General features: G+C 42.9%; 1 protein-coding gene across 1 annotated transcript in view; it reads left to right on the plus strand.

Annotated features, from left to right (window-relative positions):
• The window catches only part of LOC126419630 (coiled-coil domain-containing protein 96-like), a 182,762-nt gene that overhangs the window by 57,845 nt on the left and 105,406 nt on the right, over positions 1-19,511 (plus strand). Inside the window, exon 4 of the mRNA XM_050086819.1 lies at positions 12,367-12,458. Within this exon, the coding sequence (XP_049942776.1) occupies positions 12,367-12,458 (92 nt within the window). The remainder of the gene's footprint in view (positions 1-12,366; positions 12,459-19,511) is intronic.

Consider the following 19,511-nt stretch of genomic DNA (forward strand, 5'->3'; position numbering starts at 1 on the left):
CCCAGTTTATGCACAGTATTTTATGTTTTATTCGAAATTGTGGAAACGTGGCTTACCAGGTTACTGTACCAATGCCTTCAATTACTCACACCACAGGGTGTCGCAAAATTGGCAGTTAATATTCGGTTCAGCAATAAATAGAAGTCACATATTGCATTGCTTCAAGTAGCAGTCTGACAATATTGAATTATAAAAGCACAAAAACCGTTTATTTTAACGTCAGCCTTAAAGCAGCAGCAATTTCTGGTGGAATTGAAACTAAATGACCACTGTTCTTTTATCGTGTTTCCTATCTGCTAGTGGTACACAATTACTTGTAGACTCGTTGGATAATTCACTTTGATACACCAATAAATTGGACAACATCTTTCACAATGTGATCCTGGACCCATACTAGTGTGATGATTATATAAATCATGTAGTATGTACACACCACTTCACTGTCACGACTTACACTGAGGTAACAAAAGTCACGGGACAGCGAAATCCATACTTACAGATGGCGGCAGTATCGCGTACACAAGATATGAAAGGGCAGTGCACTGGTGGAACTGCCATTTCTAATCAGGTGGTCCATGTGAAAAGGTCTCCAGCGTGATTTTAGGCGCATGATGGGAATTAACAGGCTTTTAACGCAGAATGATAGTTGGAGCTAGACGCATGGGACATTCCACTTCGGAAATTGCTAGGGGATCTAGTGCAAAGAGTGTGCCGGGAACACCAAATTTCAGGCATTATCTCTCACCACGTATAATGGCCTTCACTTAACGACCGAGAACAGCGACGTTTGCATGGAGTTGTCAGTGCTAACAGACAAGCAACACTGCGTGAAATAACAGCAGAAATCAGTGTGGGACGTACGACGAACGTATCCGTTCGGACAGTTCGGCGAAATTGATGGGCTACGGCAGCGGATGATCGATATGAGTGCCTTTCTAGCAGCATAACATCGCCTGCAACGCCTCTCGGGGGTCAAGACCACGTCAATTGGATTCTAGACGACTGGAAAACAGTTACCCGATCAGAAAAGTCCCGACTTCAGTTGGTAAGGGCTGATGGCAGGGTTCTAATGTGTCACAGACCACACGAAGCCATGGATCCAAATCGTCATCAAGTCACTGTGGAAGCTGCTGGTGGTTCCTTAGTGGTGTGTGTTGGTGTGTTTTTGTTTACGTGGAATGGACTAGGTCCTCTGGTGTGACTGAACCGATCATTGACTGGAAATGGTTATGTTCGGCTACATGGAGACCATTCATTGACCTCATGTTCCCAAACAACGATGCAGTTTATGTGGATGACAATGCGCCATGTCACTGAGCCAAAATTGCTCAAGATTGGTTTAAAGAACATTCTGGACAATTCCACTGAATGATCTGGCCGCCCGGATCGCCCGAGGTGAATCCCATCAAACATTTATGGGACATAATCGAGAGGTCAGTTCGTGCACAAAATCGTACACTAGCAACACCTTCGCAGTTGTGGGAGATTACTGAAGTTGCAAGGGTCAATATTTCTGCAGGGGACCTCCAACTACTTGTGGAGCCTGTGCCACGTCGAGTGGGTGCACTACACTGGGGAAAAGGAGATCCGACGCGATGTTAGGAGATATCCCATGACTTTTGTCACCTTAGTATATGTCATTGGTGGAGGGTCCCATGAACGATTGGTATCAGTTCTACAGCATCCACAGCTTTCCAATGCGACTAGAGTGCACTTTTAAGTTGTTGATTAACATAATTTGTGGTGAGATTCACTTTTCAGTTCAAGAATGCCGGACAGAGATTTAGTTCGCCAGCTTTAGAAATACACTCTAAGACAAATTACTGAGGAATTATCCCAATGGAACTGAAGTTGGTAGATGTGATGTACGTATATAGACATCGGGACTGTGTGGAGGATGTGTAAGGGCTTCCCAGCGGAACTTCTGCAGCGTAATCGAAACAACCTTGGCAACATATGGCCGGCCTGACTCCTACACCTGATCCCATGTGTTTTCCTAATCATCTATCTGGAGGTAAGCCGATTCGAATCCTGGTGGTGAACATTTTCACTGCTGGTATTTTGCTGGCAGCAAAAGGGGGGGAGGGGGGAGAGGTGGTGGCGTGAAATTTCTGATGATCACCAGACTTTGCGCCAGGTTTCTGGTATAAATACAAAACCTCTCCGCAGTGTCTCATTAAGTGAGGGCACGTGACACTGTTGATGGTGATGGTGATCCATCCGTTAGATGGCGAGTTAAAGCTTGGCGGTCCCTTCGATGCTCCTCGGCAGGAGTAGACTATGTGCCGGCACTGGGTTTCACCTCTCCCTTCTCTCATCGTCTATAATACGAACATGACACTACAGTATACACACACCCATTACAGTATCTACGCTTACTCATACAGGTCTCATACTTCGCGAAGGGAAGGTGCCTGCGTGCGCAAAGCATGTGGAAAACCTTTCCATTTCGGCGGCTGAACCTGCTGTTCCGGGACTACCAGCCATTCATGTCATACGACTTTATTACCTTTTTTAAAGCTCCATACGTCAGCAGACAGTTCCTACACCCTCGTAGAGACTATCAGTGTACTGTTTCCACCTATCTACTGTCTCCTCTGCGTTTAACGGTTGTTTTCCTTTTGCACTCTTAATGTTGACGCCTTCGCTTTTAATTTCACAATAAGCTATTTTTTGTTGTTTGTACGCTGAATGTATCCTGTAGATTACCTTCTTGATTTATTCATTATTTTCCTGCAGCCGTTTTATTAGGGTTCCCTGCTCTTGTTATATTTTTCTAAATATTTTTGTATTCATATTTCGTTATTTCATGGATTACTTACGGTATTTCTTCTGTCATTCAAGGTTTCTTAGCAGCTTCATACCTTATACCCATATTGGTCTGTAAAACTTACGTGATTATCCTTTTTAGAGATGTCCATTACGCTTCAGCTGAACTGCCTATTTTGAATTCTTCTGGGCCTGCAGCATTATAGACATCTTGTAAGCACATTGTGTGCTATACCCTAAAACTTACAATTACGATATTACATTCTAATGCCATAAGCTTATTTCTGCTCCAAGGCCATTATCAAGCTATCTGAGAATATACTGAGTTTTTACCGCATGTAGCTATGTCTATTTGTAACTTATAACAGAAAATAACAGCGTAATAAAAAATCTTTGAATGTAGCAGCGGTTTGGCTTATTATAAACATAATGAACTGCTTATTGTTGTTGCTGTGTGCGTAACCCATGAGGAATACCAATATCACGACAGACCATCACCACACAAGGACATCTCTAACCAGACGCCATCCTAACTGTAAACAGCAGCTTCCAGGCGGTTTCACCAGTTAGACCTATTTTCTCCTTCTGCCCCACGTCTATCAGCACGTTTGAGTTTGTGTTGCAGGCCACCAGAGAGAGCCTCGTCAACGGTGGATTACTGAGCGGATGGATATCCTCCCGCAACAGGCACAAAAGGCGACGTTCCGCTGACAGTCAGTTCCTGCGATTCCCTCGGATTGAAGCACTTTCACAGTTAGGCGAGTTTCACATAGTTCTGGCAGTTTCGTTCAGAAGATCACAGTTCTAACCTAACATTCGTTGTGACTTCTGAAATTTTCCCGGCGTATTTCTTCTTCTAATAATTTCCGGGTATTCGGCATAAATACCGCGACTGCACCTGGGCTCTTCAGTAGTTGTGTACTCACCTGATGATGGCCGGACGTCTCTGGGCCGAAATATCGTGGCAGAATGTCGACGGGATCCGGCTGCATACCCGGAAATTATTAGAAGACTAACATTCGTTATTTACGGAGCAATATGAACAGTTAACTAGAAGTGTCTGCATAATACTTACAGTCATCATGACTAAATTATGAACTGCCAAGAGGCAGCAAAGTTATTTAGATATCTTTGAAGTAGGTATACACTTCAAATGAAACGTATCAAACTGTTACCGAAGTTAAGAACAATTGTGTATTATCGTTACCAATAAATGTTATTGATTTCTTTTTGTGTTGCCTCGTTTCTGTTCTACTGGCGTCCTGTGAAGAAAGTTTATAACTTGATATATCCAGCGGTCATAGTGCCCCCTTAATCAGAACTGAAGTCGAAAACTCTTTCTGCTATCGTGAGAGTTTGGTATGAATTAATAGTAACATTTTGGTATAATATCCAACAGTGGTATTCATTATCACACTATCTACAGGTTCAGATAACTTCAAACACACATCATCATTCCTCACTTTTCTGTTACGACTACCAGCTTCTTGTGTAGCCACAACACTACTTAATTTGCTCTTTCTATACCAGTCTTCATAAGTAGCAAACAGTGGAGGCACTTTAATTCATAATTTTACATGTATTAACACTGTGTTGTTTCCAAATTCTGTGAGATTCATAACGACAGACTTCACAAGGAAGGAAAGATATTTTAAACAACTGTCCACAGGAAGCTGAAGAATGTGAAGCAAGCCAAGCGCTGTATGGTGTGTGAGATACAGATGCGAGCGAGTGTGCCAGGACTTATCCCAGTTCACTGCTAGTAGCGCCACGTCACGTAGCGCCTGCACGTAGCGCGCCAAGTATGAAATTTAAAATCAAAATTTACGTTTAAAACTTTGTTAAAATATAGTTTAGTGTTATAATGTTCCAAATACCAAGTCTTTATGTTCTAGACTTGACAGTTTACGTACAAATGCCGTTTTAAGAGCAAAATAACTGGCGCTAAATAATGAAGCTAGAAAGCCAGAATTTGATCAGAAGGTGCAGTTAGAGCTCATAAATAAGTGGTGCTGGTTCCCAAAACCATATAATAAAAATTAACGCCGGACTCCACGTTTGCCGGCCGAAGTGGCCGTGCGGTTAAAGGCGCTGCAGTCTGGAACCGCAAGACCGCTACGGTCGCAGGTTCGAATCCTGCCTCGGGCATGGATGTGTGTGATGTCCTTAGGAAAGTTAGGTTTAACTAGTTCTAAGTTCTAGGGGACTAACGACCTCAGCAGTTGAGTCCCATAGTGCTCAGAGCCATTTGAACCATTTGAACTCCACGTTTTTAGGAAAAATCAGAAGAGCTAAATAATGGATTTAGAAACAGGAAAATTTGTTTTATGCTTCAGTTCACCCCAAAAATAATAAATGAAAGACCACGTTAAGCTATCTCTTGTAGTTTTTGAGTAATTAAATGAAAACAAATTATGTAACTAAAATGTACCCAATTGTTGTACATTAAGTACCTGTAATACTAATGCCGACCGGGGTGGCCGAGCGGTTCTAGGCGCTACAGTCTGGAACTGCGCGTCCGCTACGGTCGCAGGTTCGAATCCTGCCTTGGGCATGGACGTGTGTGATGTCCTTAGGTTAGTTAGGTTTAAGTAGTTCTAAGTTCTAGGAGACTGATGATCAGCAGTTAAGTCCCATAGCGCTCAGAGCCATTTTTTTTGTAATACTAATGAGAGGCAATTTTGGTTAAAGTGAATGATAAAACATACCAAACGATAAAGCTATACCAAATTTGAGAGTCCTAGTATCAGTAACAGCTGGTATAGTGTTAGTAAAGGTATGGTTCAGAGGTAACGATCTACCGTTAGTTCCACTATAAAAATTCTAAAATACAAAGTTTCCATTCTAGCAAGCTGAAACTTTTTCGGTGATTTCAAACAACTGAATACAAACAAAAGTTAAGAGGTTTCTGGAGTAATTTCTAACTATATTATTAAAGGTTATGTGCCCGAGAAAGCGGTCGTTCGGAGGCTGCTGCAGTATGCAGATAGCCGTAGGCAACACATGGTCCCTCAGCCATCCGCTCTGACACGTATATATGAGGGTACCTCCAAAAGAAATGCACACTGTTTTCTTTTTTTTTTTTAAATCAATCGTTTATTCTACATGTTTGAAAGTTTTACAGTGTGTAGATACATTCTATAGGAACAATATTTTCATTTCTCCCCATAATTTCCATCCCTCTCAACTGCCTTACGCCATCTTGGAATCAGCGCCTGTATACCCGCACGGTACAATTCTGGACCAACCTGTTGATGCCACCGTTTGGCAGCGTGAACAAGGGAGCCATCATCTTCAAACCTTGTTCCACGAAGAGAGTCTTTCAGTTTCCCAAAGAGATGATAGTCACATGGAGCCAGGTCAGGACTACAAGGCGGGTTTTTCAGTGTTGTCCATCCGAGTTTTGTGATCGCTTCCATGGTTTTTTGACTGGCATGTGGCCATGCATTGTCGTGCAGCAGCAAAACATCCTGCTTTTGCCGATGTAGTCGAACACGACTCAGTCGAGCCTAAAGTTTCTTCAGTGTCGTCACATATGCATCAGAATTTATGGTGGTTCCACTTGGCATGATGTTCACAAGCAAGAGTCCTTTGGAATCGAAAAACACCGTAGCCGCAACTTTTCCAGCAGAAGGTGTGGTTTTGAATTTTTTTTTTCTTGGGTGAATTTGCATGATGCCGCTCTATTGATTGCCTCTTCGTCTCTGTTGAAAAATGATGGAGCCATGTTTCATCACCTGTCACAATTCTTCCAAGAAATTCATCTCCACCATTCTCATACTATTCCTGCCTTACGTCATCTTGAAATCAGCGCCTGTATACCCGCACGGTACAATTCTGGACCAACCCGTTGAAGCCACTGTTTGGCAGCGTGAACAAGGGAGCCATCATTTTCAAACCTTGTTCCACGAAGAGAGTCGTTCAGTTTCCCAAAGAGATGATAGTCGCATGGAGCCAGGTCAGGACTGTAAGGCGGGTGTTTCAGTGTTGTCCATCCGAGTTTTGTGATCGCTTCCATGGTTTTTTGACTGTCATGTGGCCGTGCATTGTCGTGCAGCAGCAAAACATCCTGCTTTTGCCGATGTAGTCGAACACGACTCAGTCGAGCCTAAAGTTTCTTCAGTGTCGTCACATATGCATCAGAATTTATGGTGGTTCCACTTGGCATGATGTCTACAAGCAAGAGTCCTTCGGAATCGAAAAACACCGTAGCCGCAACTTTTCCAGCAGAAGGTGTGGTTTTGATTTTTTTTTTTTTTTTTTCTTGGGTGAATTTGCATATGCCGCTCCATTGATTGCCTTTTCGTCTCTGTTGAAAAATGATGGAGCCATGTTTCATCACCTGTCACAATTCTTCCAAGAAGTTCATCTCCACCATTCTCATACTGTTCCAAAAGTTCTCTGCATACTGTTTTTCCTGTTTCTTTGTGAGCCATTGTCAAAATCCTGGAATTCTACGATAGCACGTTGCTTCTGACGAACGGCAAGTGTAGCAGCCATCTTGAAGACATGCTGAGACGGCGCCACTCAGGGGAACAGGTTGAACTAAGTTTGAAAAGAAGCGGGAAGGATTTATCTACACACTGTGAAACTTTCACACATGCAGAATCAAAACTGTATTTTTACAAAACCAGTGTGCATTTCTTTTGGAGTGACCCTCGTAAATGAAGACTGAGATGCAGTAGAAAGGTTCACTTCCACTCAGCCACGGTAAGAGCCATAGGAGGCCCTCTTCCATGGTCGAACACCGGCCGCTACCTGGGTGTAACACTGGATCGGCTCCTTACGTGGAAGATGCACATCACCGAAATACGGGGGAAGGCGCTTGGCAGAATGCGCCTTCTCTACCGCTTCCTCAATTCCACGACCACACTGTCTCCACACAGTGGAAAGACGCTACATCTGGCACTTATTAGACCCGTGCTGGAATACGCGGCCGTGGTGTGGGTGAATGCTTCAGCACGGCCGAACTACATCGGCTAACGGGCATGCCGATGCTGAAGGACTGCTTCAAGCAGTCGGCGAGACTTTTCTATGCCGACACGAGAAGATCTACGAATCCTCTCATCAGGAATCTGGGCAACCAGATTCACTGGCGAGAGACAACGAGGTGGACAAACTTTCAGTAGCAACGCTGCTGAGGCAGCAAGAGGGAGGAAAAGGAAAAGTGTCAAACCAGAAGAAATAAACCAAGACGCGATGAACTGGAAATCAACCAGAGGGAGAAGAAGGAAAAGCAGCTAGACCTGCTAACCCTTCAACCTAACGAAGTTGCAGCTTCGAGATGACACAAAGCAAGCAAGCAGTAATAAGGGCACTTCCACTCAGCTACGGTAAGATCCACGTCTGTGAAACGTCGGGACGCGCTCTGCCTCGGATGACATCAGTGCCGTGCTGTGACAAAGTGCGTATTTTGCGGTAAAAACGGATAGTGAACTCGCGAGGATTGTACAGCGTCCTGGATCGCTTAGAATTCGCCAAATTAACTGATAATGTGCCGTCCGTGTGAATTACAATTCGACATGGCAAGTGGTGACTTTATTTCCACGTTCATGGCGAGTTTTAATTTTGACATTTACTGAAAACTTTCATTTCAGTAATTTTAGTCGGGGAGAAAGACAATCTGGTAGGAACGTACCTTAGAGGTCGCCACTGAACTGCTAAATGTGCTGTTAGAATAGAAAGATTTGCTTTCAATTGCCAATAGTGAATTTACAAGTATTGTATGTTAGAAACTTTACGCAATACAATTTTGATTGGAACTTTATACACTACTGGCCATTAAAATTGTCACACCACGAAGATGACGTGCTACAGACGAGAAATTGAACCGACAGGAAGAAGATGCTGTGATATACAAATGATCAGCTTTTCAGAGCATTCACACAAGGTTGGCGCCGGTGGCGACACCTACAACGTGCTGACATAAGGAAAGTTTCCAACCGATTTCTCATACACAAACAGCAGTTGATCGACATTGTCTGGTGAAACGTTGTTGTGATGCCTCGTTTAAGGAGCAGAAATGCGTACCATCACGTTTCCGACTTTGATAAAGGTCTGATTGCAGCCTATCGCGATTGCGGTTTATCGTATCGCGACATTGCTGCTCGCGCTGGTCGAGATCCAATGACTGTTAGCAGAATATGGAATCGGTGGGTTCAGGAGGGTAATACGGAACGCCGTGCTGGATCCCAACGGCCTCCTATCACTAGCAGTAGAGATGACAGGCATCTTATCCGCATGACTGTAACGGGCCGTGCAGCCACGTCTCTATCCCTGAGTCAACAGGTGGGGACGTTTTCAAGACAACAACCATCTGCACGAACAGTTCGACGACGTTTGCAGCAGCATGGACTATCAGCTCGGACACCATGACTGCAGTTACCCTTGACGCTGCACCACAGACAGGAACGCCTGCGATGGTGTACTCAACGACGAACCTGGGTGCACGAATGGCAAAATGTCATTTTTTCGGATGAATCCAGGTTCTGTTTACATCATCATGATGTTCGCATCTGTGTTTGGCGACATCGCGGTGAACGCACATTGGAAGCGTGTATTCGTCATCGCCATACTGGCGTATCACACGGCGTGGTGGTATGGGGTGCCATTGGTTACACGTCTCAGTCACCTCTTGTTCGCATTGACGGCACTTTGAACAATGGACGCTACATTTCAGATGTGTTAAGACCCGTGGCTCTACCCTTCATTCTATCCCTGCGAAATCCTACGTTGCAGCAGGTTAATGCACGACCGCATGTTGCAGGTCCTGTACGGGCCTTTCTGGATACAGAAAATGTTCGACTGCTGTCCTGGCCAGCACATTCTCCAGATCTCTCACCAATTCAAAACGTTTGGTCAACAGTGGCCGAGCAACTGGCTAGTCACAATACGCCAGTCACTACTCTTAATGAACTGTGGTATCGTGTTGAAGCTGCATGTACACGCCATCCAAGCTCTCTTTGACTCAATGCCCAGGCGTATCAAGGCCGTTATTACGGCCAGAGGTGGTTGTTCTGGGTACTGACTTCCAAAATTGCGTGAAAATGTAATCACATATCAATTCTATTATATTTGTCCAATGAATACCCGTTTATCATCTGCATTTCTTCTTAGTGTAGCAATTTTAATGACCAGTAGTGTACTTTTATTTAAAATCATAGTCATGACACCGCATAGAAATGAGTGGATAGTAACTTTTCTTTCAGTGAGCTGGACCAGAATGTGGCAGTGCAGACTGGAAACTAAGGTCAGTATGTCTCCCTTCGCTTTCTGGCTGACCACAAAATTAGTTGCCATGCTCGCGCGAGAAACACGGCTAACAAATTCAAGATTCACTTTTAGCCGCCGCCCTCAAATGTACTACGTATATTGGATGTCACAAAATAGTTACTACAGTAGACAATCCTAAACTGATTGCTGTGAGATAAGGAATTCATAGTCGGAGATTTAATCTTTATTGATATAAGCAAGTTACCCTGTGTAGAAAACACCTTGAGCTATGAGCAACAAGTCCAAGTGACAAGTACCAGTGTCAGTGAATGTATTGCAATGTAATCCATTGATAGCAGTGTTCTCTGGTCTGTAGTTATCTGGTCCTGTTGCTTACACACGTTGTTTATGGTAGTGGTGTACGTGCTGGTACAACAGCACTCTCCACACTGTATTCTTCGATGTGTGAACTTCACAATTAAGTTGATGGGTGTTTTTGATACATCTTCTCCCAAGCGTTCCAACACCATTTCCTCAGTGTCTACTCTGTGAATAATTCTTTGTCAAGAACTTTGGCAAACTAAAGCTTGGAAATTATTTTCAGGACAACATGTTCCAAAAACGATGACGCCGGTTGTGAAAATCTTCTCTGTGCATTTGTTCGACTTTCTGGAAATAACATTATTGGCCAGGCGACACCTCTGGGATGGCTGCCTGGTGCAAGTCTTTCTATTCGACGCCATTTCAGCGAATTTCTCAACGGTGAAGATTAGATGAAATAATTAGGACAACAGAAACACCCAGCTCCCGAGTGAAGAAAATCCTGACCAGGACGGAAATCGGTTCCAGGACTTTACGCTGTAGAGGCAGCAACACTAAGCAGCCACTAGACCACGAGCAGTGGACCACAACTTGCGGGAATTACATCCTACTACGCCAAATACTAAAAAGCGTTTCTGCAAGTTATTGTTACATATAATGGTCCCACCGTAGATACATCACAGACTGTTGTCTCTCGTTTTTCAAGGCACCGTCCCAACATCACTGTGGCAGTTGTTTCTTTTTTTGTGAGACAAGCACCCTTCGGGAAAAATTCGATCCAGGCACCAAGTCACTCTATCTAGCAAACTTAAGTATAGCGTCGTCTTCAACTTCTGAAGTACTGTCGTCCTCAGGTGCGTGTAATATTAACGTATGTTGATAACTTTTACTTTTGGACCGTCTAATTACAACTTAATGAAACAGCTTTCGTGCCACACGCGTTTCGCCTTTATCCGTTGCAAGGAATCTTCAGTGGCGGGTTCCGTGAATGTTATTCTATATGTTGTGTTTCTGTTCCATTTTTTGTGCTTTTTTTTAACACTTGTTTTGATGCTACGTTTTGGTACAACATAGCGTCAAAACAAGTGTTCAGTTTCTAGTGCTGGAAATCTCAAAAACAAAATTTAAAATAGCAGTTGTAATTAGACGAACAAAAAGAAAAAATCATCAACATACCGTAAGTTTAGCGTTCTTGTGTAGCGCCACAGTCCAAAAGCTTCTTATTGCATGTATCTTTTACCGTACACGTTGCACGTCTATGTAAGCTAGTAGGAAGACAAATATTTTCAAAAGACTCTTCCTAATTTCCAATGACTATAAGCTAGTGAGTTCGATTACAGCACTGCTTGTGAGACGCATGAATCTGCTGCATCGATTAAATTTACGACGGGAAGATTACGAGGCGAAACTGAAAGCACACACAATTTTAGGTGCATGTTGTGTTGTTATACGACTGGATTTTGTTGGAAGGACTTAAGATACTTGTACCGCATCTAAATTGATCGCCACTCTTGAAGAAACCGTTACAAGTCCAAAACTTCATACCGTCTCAAGTATACCGTTTTGGTCATTGGCTCCTTGTCTCAAAATTCCACTGTGTAGGATGCTATACTGTCTCTATAAATTTTACCCTAGACTTTGGGACAGCCTGTATAGTCCCCATAGCATCATAGTTAGTTCCTTTGCAGTGAAAAAAGCTGTTGTAAAAGTAGAATTTCCAAAGCTTGTCGTAACATACGGAATGGGATTAATAAACAATGAGTGGAAAGTATTAGAGTCAATTACTCAGAGAGCAAATGTTTCTGATATTAAGCGTGTAAGATAATCTGTAATGTGTAATCTCCAATTTAAGCTCTTTTAGTACGTATTCGCAAAAAGTTTTAGACAGTTTTCCTTTACACATTGCTTTTCAGTAATAATCAATTTCGATCAAGCCAATAACTGCAGAATTTTATACATTTTTTTTTTTTTTTTGTTTTGATACTGTGATTTTCGTTTCTTGTTCTTTTGCACATTGTGGACGACGTACAATAACGAACTAAAACTTTTGGTCTTTGTTGGCAGGGAAAATCAAATTTGAAATGAAGGAGGTGGATTCCACAGAAGATCTTTTGGCACCTCGACAAGTGGAGGAGTTAGAAGAGGAAGAAACTGAGGTTAGCGGTACACGAACGGTTGGGACTGAGAAATGGGTTCGTGTTGTAATTAATTATCCACCGACACAAATGTGCTGGCTGATCAAAAAGTCAGTATAAATTTGAAGACTAAATAAATCACGGAATAATGTAGATAGAGAGGTAAAAAAAATTGACACACGTGCTTGGAATGACATGGGGTTTTATTAGAACCACCCCATATTGCTAGACACGTGAAAGATCTCTTGCGCGCGTCGTTTGGTGATGATCGTGTGTTCAGCCGCCACTTTCGTCATGCTTGGCCTCCCAGGTCCCCAGACCAGCGATTATTGGCTTTGGGGTTACCTGAAGTCGCAAGTGTATCGTGATCGACCGACATCTCTAGGGATGCTGAAAGACATCCGACGCCAATGCCTCACCATAACTCCGGACATGCTTTATAGTGCTGTTCACAACATTATTCCTTGACTACAGCTATTGTTGAGGAATGATGGTGGACATATTGAGCATTTCCTGTAAAGAATATCATCTTTGCGTTGTTATGCTAATTACTGCTATTCTGTTCAGATGAAGCGCCATCTGTCGGACATTTTTTGAACGTTTGTATTATTTTGGTTCTAATAAAACCCCATGTCATTCCAAGCATGTGTGTCAATTTGTACATCTCTATCTACATTATTCCGTGATTTACTCAGTTTTCAAATTTATACTGACTTTTTGATCACCCTGTATATGCATATATATGCTCTGTTGCGAATATCCAGCCTGCTAGGAATGGTGTATGCCGTTAAATCTATATAATGTGTGTATCCAGCAGACAAATACGAGGGTAATCCCAAAAGTAAGGTCTCCTGTTTTTTTATAAGTACATAACTCTGTTAGTGTGGCAGTTGGCCCACTGTTACGAAGAGTGCTTCACACGTTGTGTGTAAACATGCGCACGCCACGCTGAGGCGCTTTGTCCCTGGATGATCTCTGCACGTTGGTTCCTGAGGTTTCCCGAAGCACCGCTCACAAAATTTTAACAGAAACATTGAATTACCGGAAGGTTGCACAAGATGGGTGCCACGCATGCTGACTAAGGACCACATGCGGCAACGAGTTGATGCTTTCCGCGCATTTCTTCATCGCCTTGCAGCCGAACAGGACAACTTTCTGGACTCAATTGTCACGGGTGGCGAAACCTGGGCATACCACTTTACACCTGAGAACAAGCAACAATTACGCCAGTGGCGGCATCCTTCTTCGCCAAATCCGCGGAAATTGAAATAAACACAGGTTGCCGGTAAAGTCATGACAACCGTTTTTTGGGATCGGAAAGGAGTATTGTTGGTCGACTTCGTGCCCACTGGGACCACAATTACCGCTGACAGGTACTGTGAGACTCTGAAAAAACCCAAACGGGCAATTCAGAACTGGAGAAGAGGAATGTTGAGCAAGGGCGTAAACAACCTCCACGACAACGCTCGCCCACACATCGCTCGTCAAACCGTTGCTCTCCTGCAACAGTTTCAGTGGAACGTAATCACCACCCACCCTATAGCCCTGACTTCGCGCCCAGTGACTATCGCCTGTTCCCTAAGTTAAAAGAACATTTGCCCGGAAAGCGATTCAGCTCCGACGACGAGGTGAAAGAAGAAGTTCATAACTTTCTGAACAGCATGGCGGCGAGCTGGTATGACATGGACCTACAAAAACTGCCACAGCGTCTACAAAAATTTATCGATCAAAATGAAGATTATGTCGAAAAATAGCTAAATGTTCAAGCTGCAAACTGATGTAAACCATTGTAGAAATAAACAGGTCTATGTTCTTAAAGAAAAATAGGAGACCTTACTTTTGGGATTACCCTCGTATGTCCAGTATGTCCAGGACCGACATCTCTACAGTGGCTTGTGGGGTATATACAATAAAGCTGTCATTGACTCCAAAGTTCGTTTGCATACCTCAGTGCATTACGAGGCACGATCCTGTAGGATTTGGTATGCCGTTGCCTTCTTTTGACCTTTAAGCGGGATTACCCTGTCAGTTATAGGGAGACGTAGAGGTCATAATGGGCACCAAATCAGAATGCACTCGCCTTTTTTCATCTTGACATATGTTGCCAGAGGTGGATAAAAGTTCTGGGACTGACCAGGGATCGACCTTTATATCCACCTGCTGACACTGTACTATTCAGACACTTTCTATGCATTTTGGTCAAAATAAGGCTAGCCACTGTTCGAAATAATAAAGAAAAGAAGAACGTTAAAATAAAGACCTTGAAATAAAATCAATTCTTTCTTAACCAGATGTAGGTTGCAGCTAGAACTTGTTTTGTAAGTAAGCTATTTTGTTTAAATTTTTCGGCTCGTGCTATTTAAAGGCGATGCATACTTATAAGGTATATGATGTGTGATATTAACCTTTATTGTAATTAGACCTTGCTTAGTCTTGAACCTCGTAGTCCTTTATCTGAAGTTGTGTTGCTGTGTCGACCTCTTAATTAGGTATGAGGAAAATCCACCGGTTAAAACTGTTACTGGTATTTTGGTCCTGAGTAACCGGTTTTTCGGTATTTGTTTGGTCTCGGTTATAGCATGGTTTTTTTATTGTTTACTAAATATCCGGGTAAAAAAACGAAATGTTAATTGGCCATAGCAACGGTGCTAAAATTTTTCATTTTTAAATAAACTTTTATTAAAAGAGAAGTAATTATTATACTAAAAATTTGAGTTATTTTGAAATATTTTCTGTAGTTGCCCCCACCTGGTCTATATGGTAGTTTCTCGCTGTCGTGGCCGGACATCGTTGTGCTGCAGAATGGCACCAATCCTAGTCTGGGGATATTTCAACGAAGTGACGTAACAGTGAATTACCGCGCATCATTTGCTGTAAAAGAATAAATATTTGTCTACCATTTCTGTGAAACAATGAAAGAGGAAGGAAATTATGATAACAATAATAAATTTAAAACTTAACTATTCATTCATAATGAACAATAAAAAGAAGCTGATCTGATGCCTTTGTCTACATAATATGCCTTTATCTGCTTGTAACCCTTGAAAACGGACAAATTAACAGGAACAATAGATTCCTTCAACCTCAGTTTTCACCCTTTAGCACTGACTATTCATAATGGCCAAATACTGATATGATCCCTGGTTACAGCATGATTTTGGAACCGAGTTTCAAGTAATTATAATCAATACGAGGGTACTGGTAAATTCTTTCTAGTCTTCAACCACTTACTATTTTTCTTTGTTCGATTTCTCCGTTTATTACAGGAAATAATGGGAACAGAATACTGAAAATCGGTAATTACAGAAACTAGTTACTTCGAGCAGTTTTAACAACCAGGTTAAACTGGCGTAAAAAAACTATATATCCGAAAACCGATTGTTTCAGCGATATCCGCCATCCCTGCCTCTAAAACGGCTTGTGTGTAATACTTATGCATCATTAGTGTCTACCTTTACAATACTACATTTAAATAGTACTGAAAAAATGACGAAATTTGTAATTTATTGAAGCTTGTGAAGTCACCAATACAGGGTGTTCGAAAAGTCTTTCCCTGATTACATAAATTGATAACTCAGGCTAGAAGTAAGATACAAATATGAAACTGGTGTCTAATTATTTACAAACTATCAAATTATTTTTCACAGATCAATAAACTTCCACATGAGCACCCTTGGTAGCACGTAGCACATCTAGGCGATATTCAATTTCCGTCCACACATTAGCCAACATCACTGGAGGGATCGATTCAACGACTGTGGTCATCCGTTGCCGCAGGGTTTCAAGATCTGGTACACGTGTTCGGTAGACCTCGTCCTTGACATAACCCCATAAAAAGAAGTCTAATGGGGTTATGTCAGGAGAGCGTGATCGGGCGCCGAGGAGCGCAAGCTGTGTGACGGTCACAAAGGGGCGGCGTTTTTACGTCGCACCGTTGTGAATGTATTGCGGAATTGTCGTGTCGATAGGTTGACAGAGCGAAATAGGACTCAGGAGAGCCTCCCCAGAATAGCTGGGATAGGATGGATAGCGAAGGGAACGATGAAGACCCAGGGCCTCAGACGCAGGGGCCCGACCGAGAGCAGGCCGGCCCCCCGCGAGCTGTACGTCCGCGGCCTTCCAGGCAAAGAACTAGCAATAGGGCTGAGGTAGATCTCGCGAGTAGATCTGAGCCAAACACCACCAACACACAGGAAACAGATGTCGAACATGCACTCAGACAACAAATCCAGAAGCTACAACAGGCACAGCAAGACAACAACATGGCGACTTCCCGCCAAAACCAACCAACCAATCACGGCGCACCACGACAGGACACAGAGCAAAACTCGACCAATGAAGACACAAATCAAACATACGACGATGACAACATTTCACAGAAATGAGTCATCTGAGCAAGAAGAGATGGAACAAGACTATGGGGAAGGGGATTTCCAAACTCCTCCCCCACGGAAAACAGCAAAACGGAAGAACACTGAAGACGACACAGCATCGCACAAACAATTCACCATTCAAACAGAAAACGGATTTGAACCTCTCTCACCTCCAACACAACGAAGCAATAGTACCAGAAATCCAGCAACTGCAACCCAACCAACTCCATCATCATCAAACGCACCTCAAGCCATCCCAAAGAAACCAAGGATCCCGCCCATTACTATCCAATACAAAGGCCACTACTTAACGCTCAACGCACATGGAAGGACCAATACAGGCTATCTATAAAGGAGACACTATCAAATATCACTTTGACTCAATGAAAGACCAACGGACAGCACTCGACGTCTTTCATCACCACAACATTTGCAATTTTACTCATCAACCGCAAAGTGAAAGACACCTAAAAGTAGTGATAAAAGGTTTACCAGAAACAGTCACAGAAGCAGAAGTAGACAAAGACTTACGATACCTCAACTTCAAGCCAAGAAACGTTCACCAATACAAGAAAAGAGACAATAATACAAAACAATTAAGACCCATGGATGTCTTCTGCGTAACACTTGACAAAAAACCAGAAAACGACGCCATTTACCACGTCCGCTACATCCTTGACACAAAGGAGACAATTGAATCTTATCAAAATAAAGACGGTCCACCACAATGTAAAAAGTGTCAGGGTTTCTTTCACACCGCAAACTATTGTTCTATGCCGACTCGCTGCGTCCGCTGCGGTGGCGCCCATAGAGCAAGAGAACGCAGCCTACCAGTAAATGCTACATCACACTGTGTAAACTGCAAACAAGATGGCCACCCCGCGTCCTTTCGCGACTGCGAAGAATTCCAGAAAGCAATACGCATTTACCAAGCCCAACGACCAAGAACCACCACTCCAGCAGTAGCAACAATTCAACCAGCCATAAAGAACACACCAATGCCAACTCCAGCTGAAGCCAGCCGCAGAGGACGCAAAACATGGGCAAATCTCCAGACAAATCAGGAATCACCCTCAAGTACCCAGACACAACAGGCACCAAATTCAACCTCAAACCAAACAACTGGACCTGCTTCCTTCCTCGACTTCCTGAACCGTATTAAAAACTTCTGGCAAAACACACAGTGGACGAACATCATATCAATCATCACCACCGCATTTCAGCAATTTATGACTGCACCAGACATGCTATCAAAAATAATGGCAATTGTCGGTGGAGTAATGAAATTCTTTGGTACCGACAATGGAAATTAGACCTACCAGGAAACAAAACCTACGATTTTTTGTCTTTAACGCCTCAGGATTACTCAACAAAAAAGACCTATTAAATGAATTCGTAGAAGAAAACCAGATCGACATACTATTTGTTACTGAAACACATTTACGTCCAACACAATCTTTTAAACTCAGGAATATGGTATGCCACCGAACAGACCGAACCAACCGGCAGGGATGCGGAACGGCCATCTTCATTCGCTCACATATACGACACAATCCTGAAATTACGCCACAAATGACATCATTAGAAGCCACAATAGTAAAAATAGAACCAGTACAAGGAAAAATAACCCTGGTGGCTGCATACCTCAGCCCCAGAGCAATATTCGAAGAAAACGACTTGCTACAAATATTTGATAACAACAACAAAATCTTACTGGCCAGCGACTTAAATGCAAGAAACACCACGTGGAATGCCCGACGTAACAATGCACGCGGAAACACACTATATAACCTACAAGGACGACTGAATGCTGCAATTTCCGCTCCTGAAGATATTACCCACATACCATTCAATCACCGCCACCAACCGGACGTCCTAGGTATCTGCATAACCAAGAACCTCGATCCCGACCTGCATCTCCGAACCTTTCAAGATCTCACCTCCGACCATCTACCTGTAATCGGCCACACCGGTAACGCAATAGAACCGCCTCACCCACGACACAGAACCACAATAAATTGGGACCAATTCCAGAGATGGCTAAATAATAACATTCGTCCCACACTAGACCTAACAACTACTCAAAAAATAGAAGAAGCCATCGGCTCTCTAACAGACAAAATTAAAACAGCCTATAAGAAAGCATCTACAACAAACATATTTCCTGAAACAAACGTTCACACTCTGCCACCACTTATACAAGATCTCAAGTACCTCAAAAACGCAGCTAGACGCCGATGGCTCAAAACACGCAACCCGGAAGATAGAAGACAATTAAACAGACTCAAAAAACAAATACATCCCCGTGTAAACAATTCGACACAAGTTTCATATTTGTATCTTACTTCTAGCCTGAGTTACCAATTTATGTAATCAGGGATAGTCTTTTCGGACACCCTGTATTAGTCTCGTAAGTATTTGAAGAAATCCCGTGCATCTGAATTCTCACGTTTGGTGATGTAATGGGTTTGGTGCCCCGCTATCCAAGTACATGTAAGCCTCATGGCTCTGAGCACTATGGGAGTGTAAGCCTCATGCTCTGGAGAGGAAATAATTTGATCTGAGCACTATGGGAGTGTAAGCCTCATGCTTTGGAGAGGAAATAATTTGATGTCTGGTTGCAAAATACTTGTGACATCTATTGTATGAGAGGCATTATGTAAGATTGAACGAAGGAAACGTATGTTCTTTAAGCTGCTAG

This window comes from Schistocerca serialis, chromosome 9, assembly GCF_023864345.2.
Source record: "Schistocerca serialis cubense isolate TAMUIC-IGC-003099 chromosome 9, iqSchSeri2.2, whole genome shotgun sequence".
NCBI classification, from domain to species: domain Eukaryota; kingdom Metazoa; phylum Arthropoda; class Insecta; order Orthoptera; family Acrididae; genus Schistocerca; species Schistocerca serialis.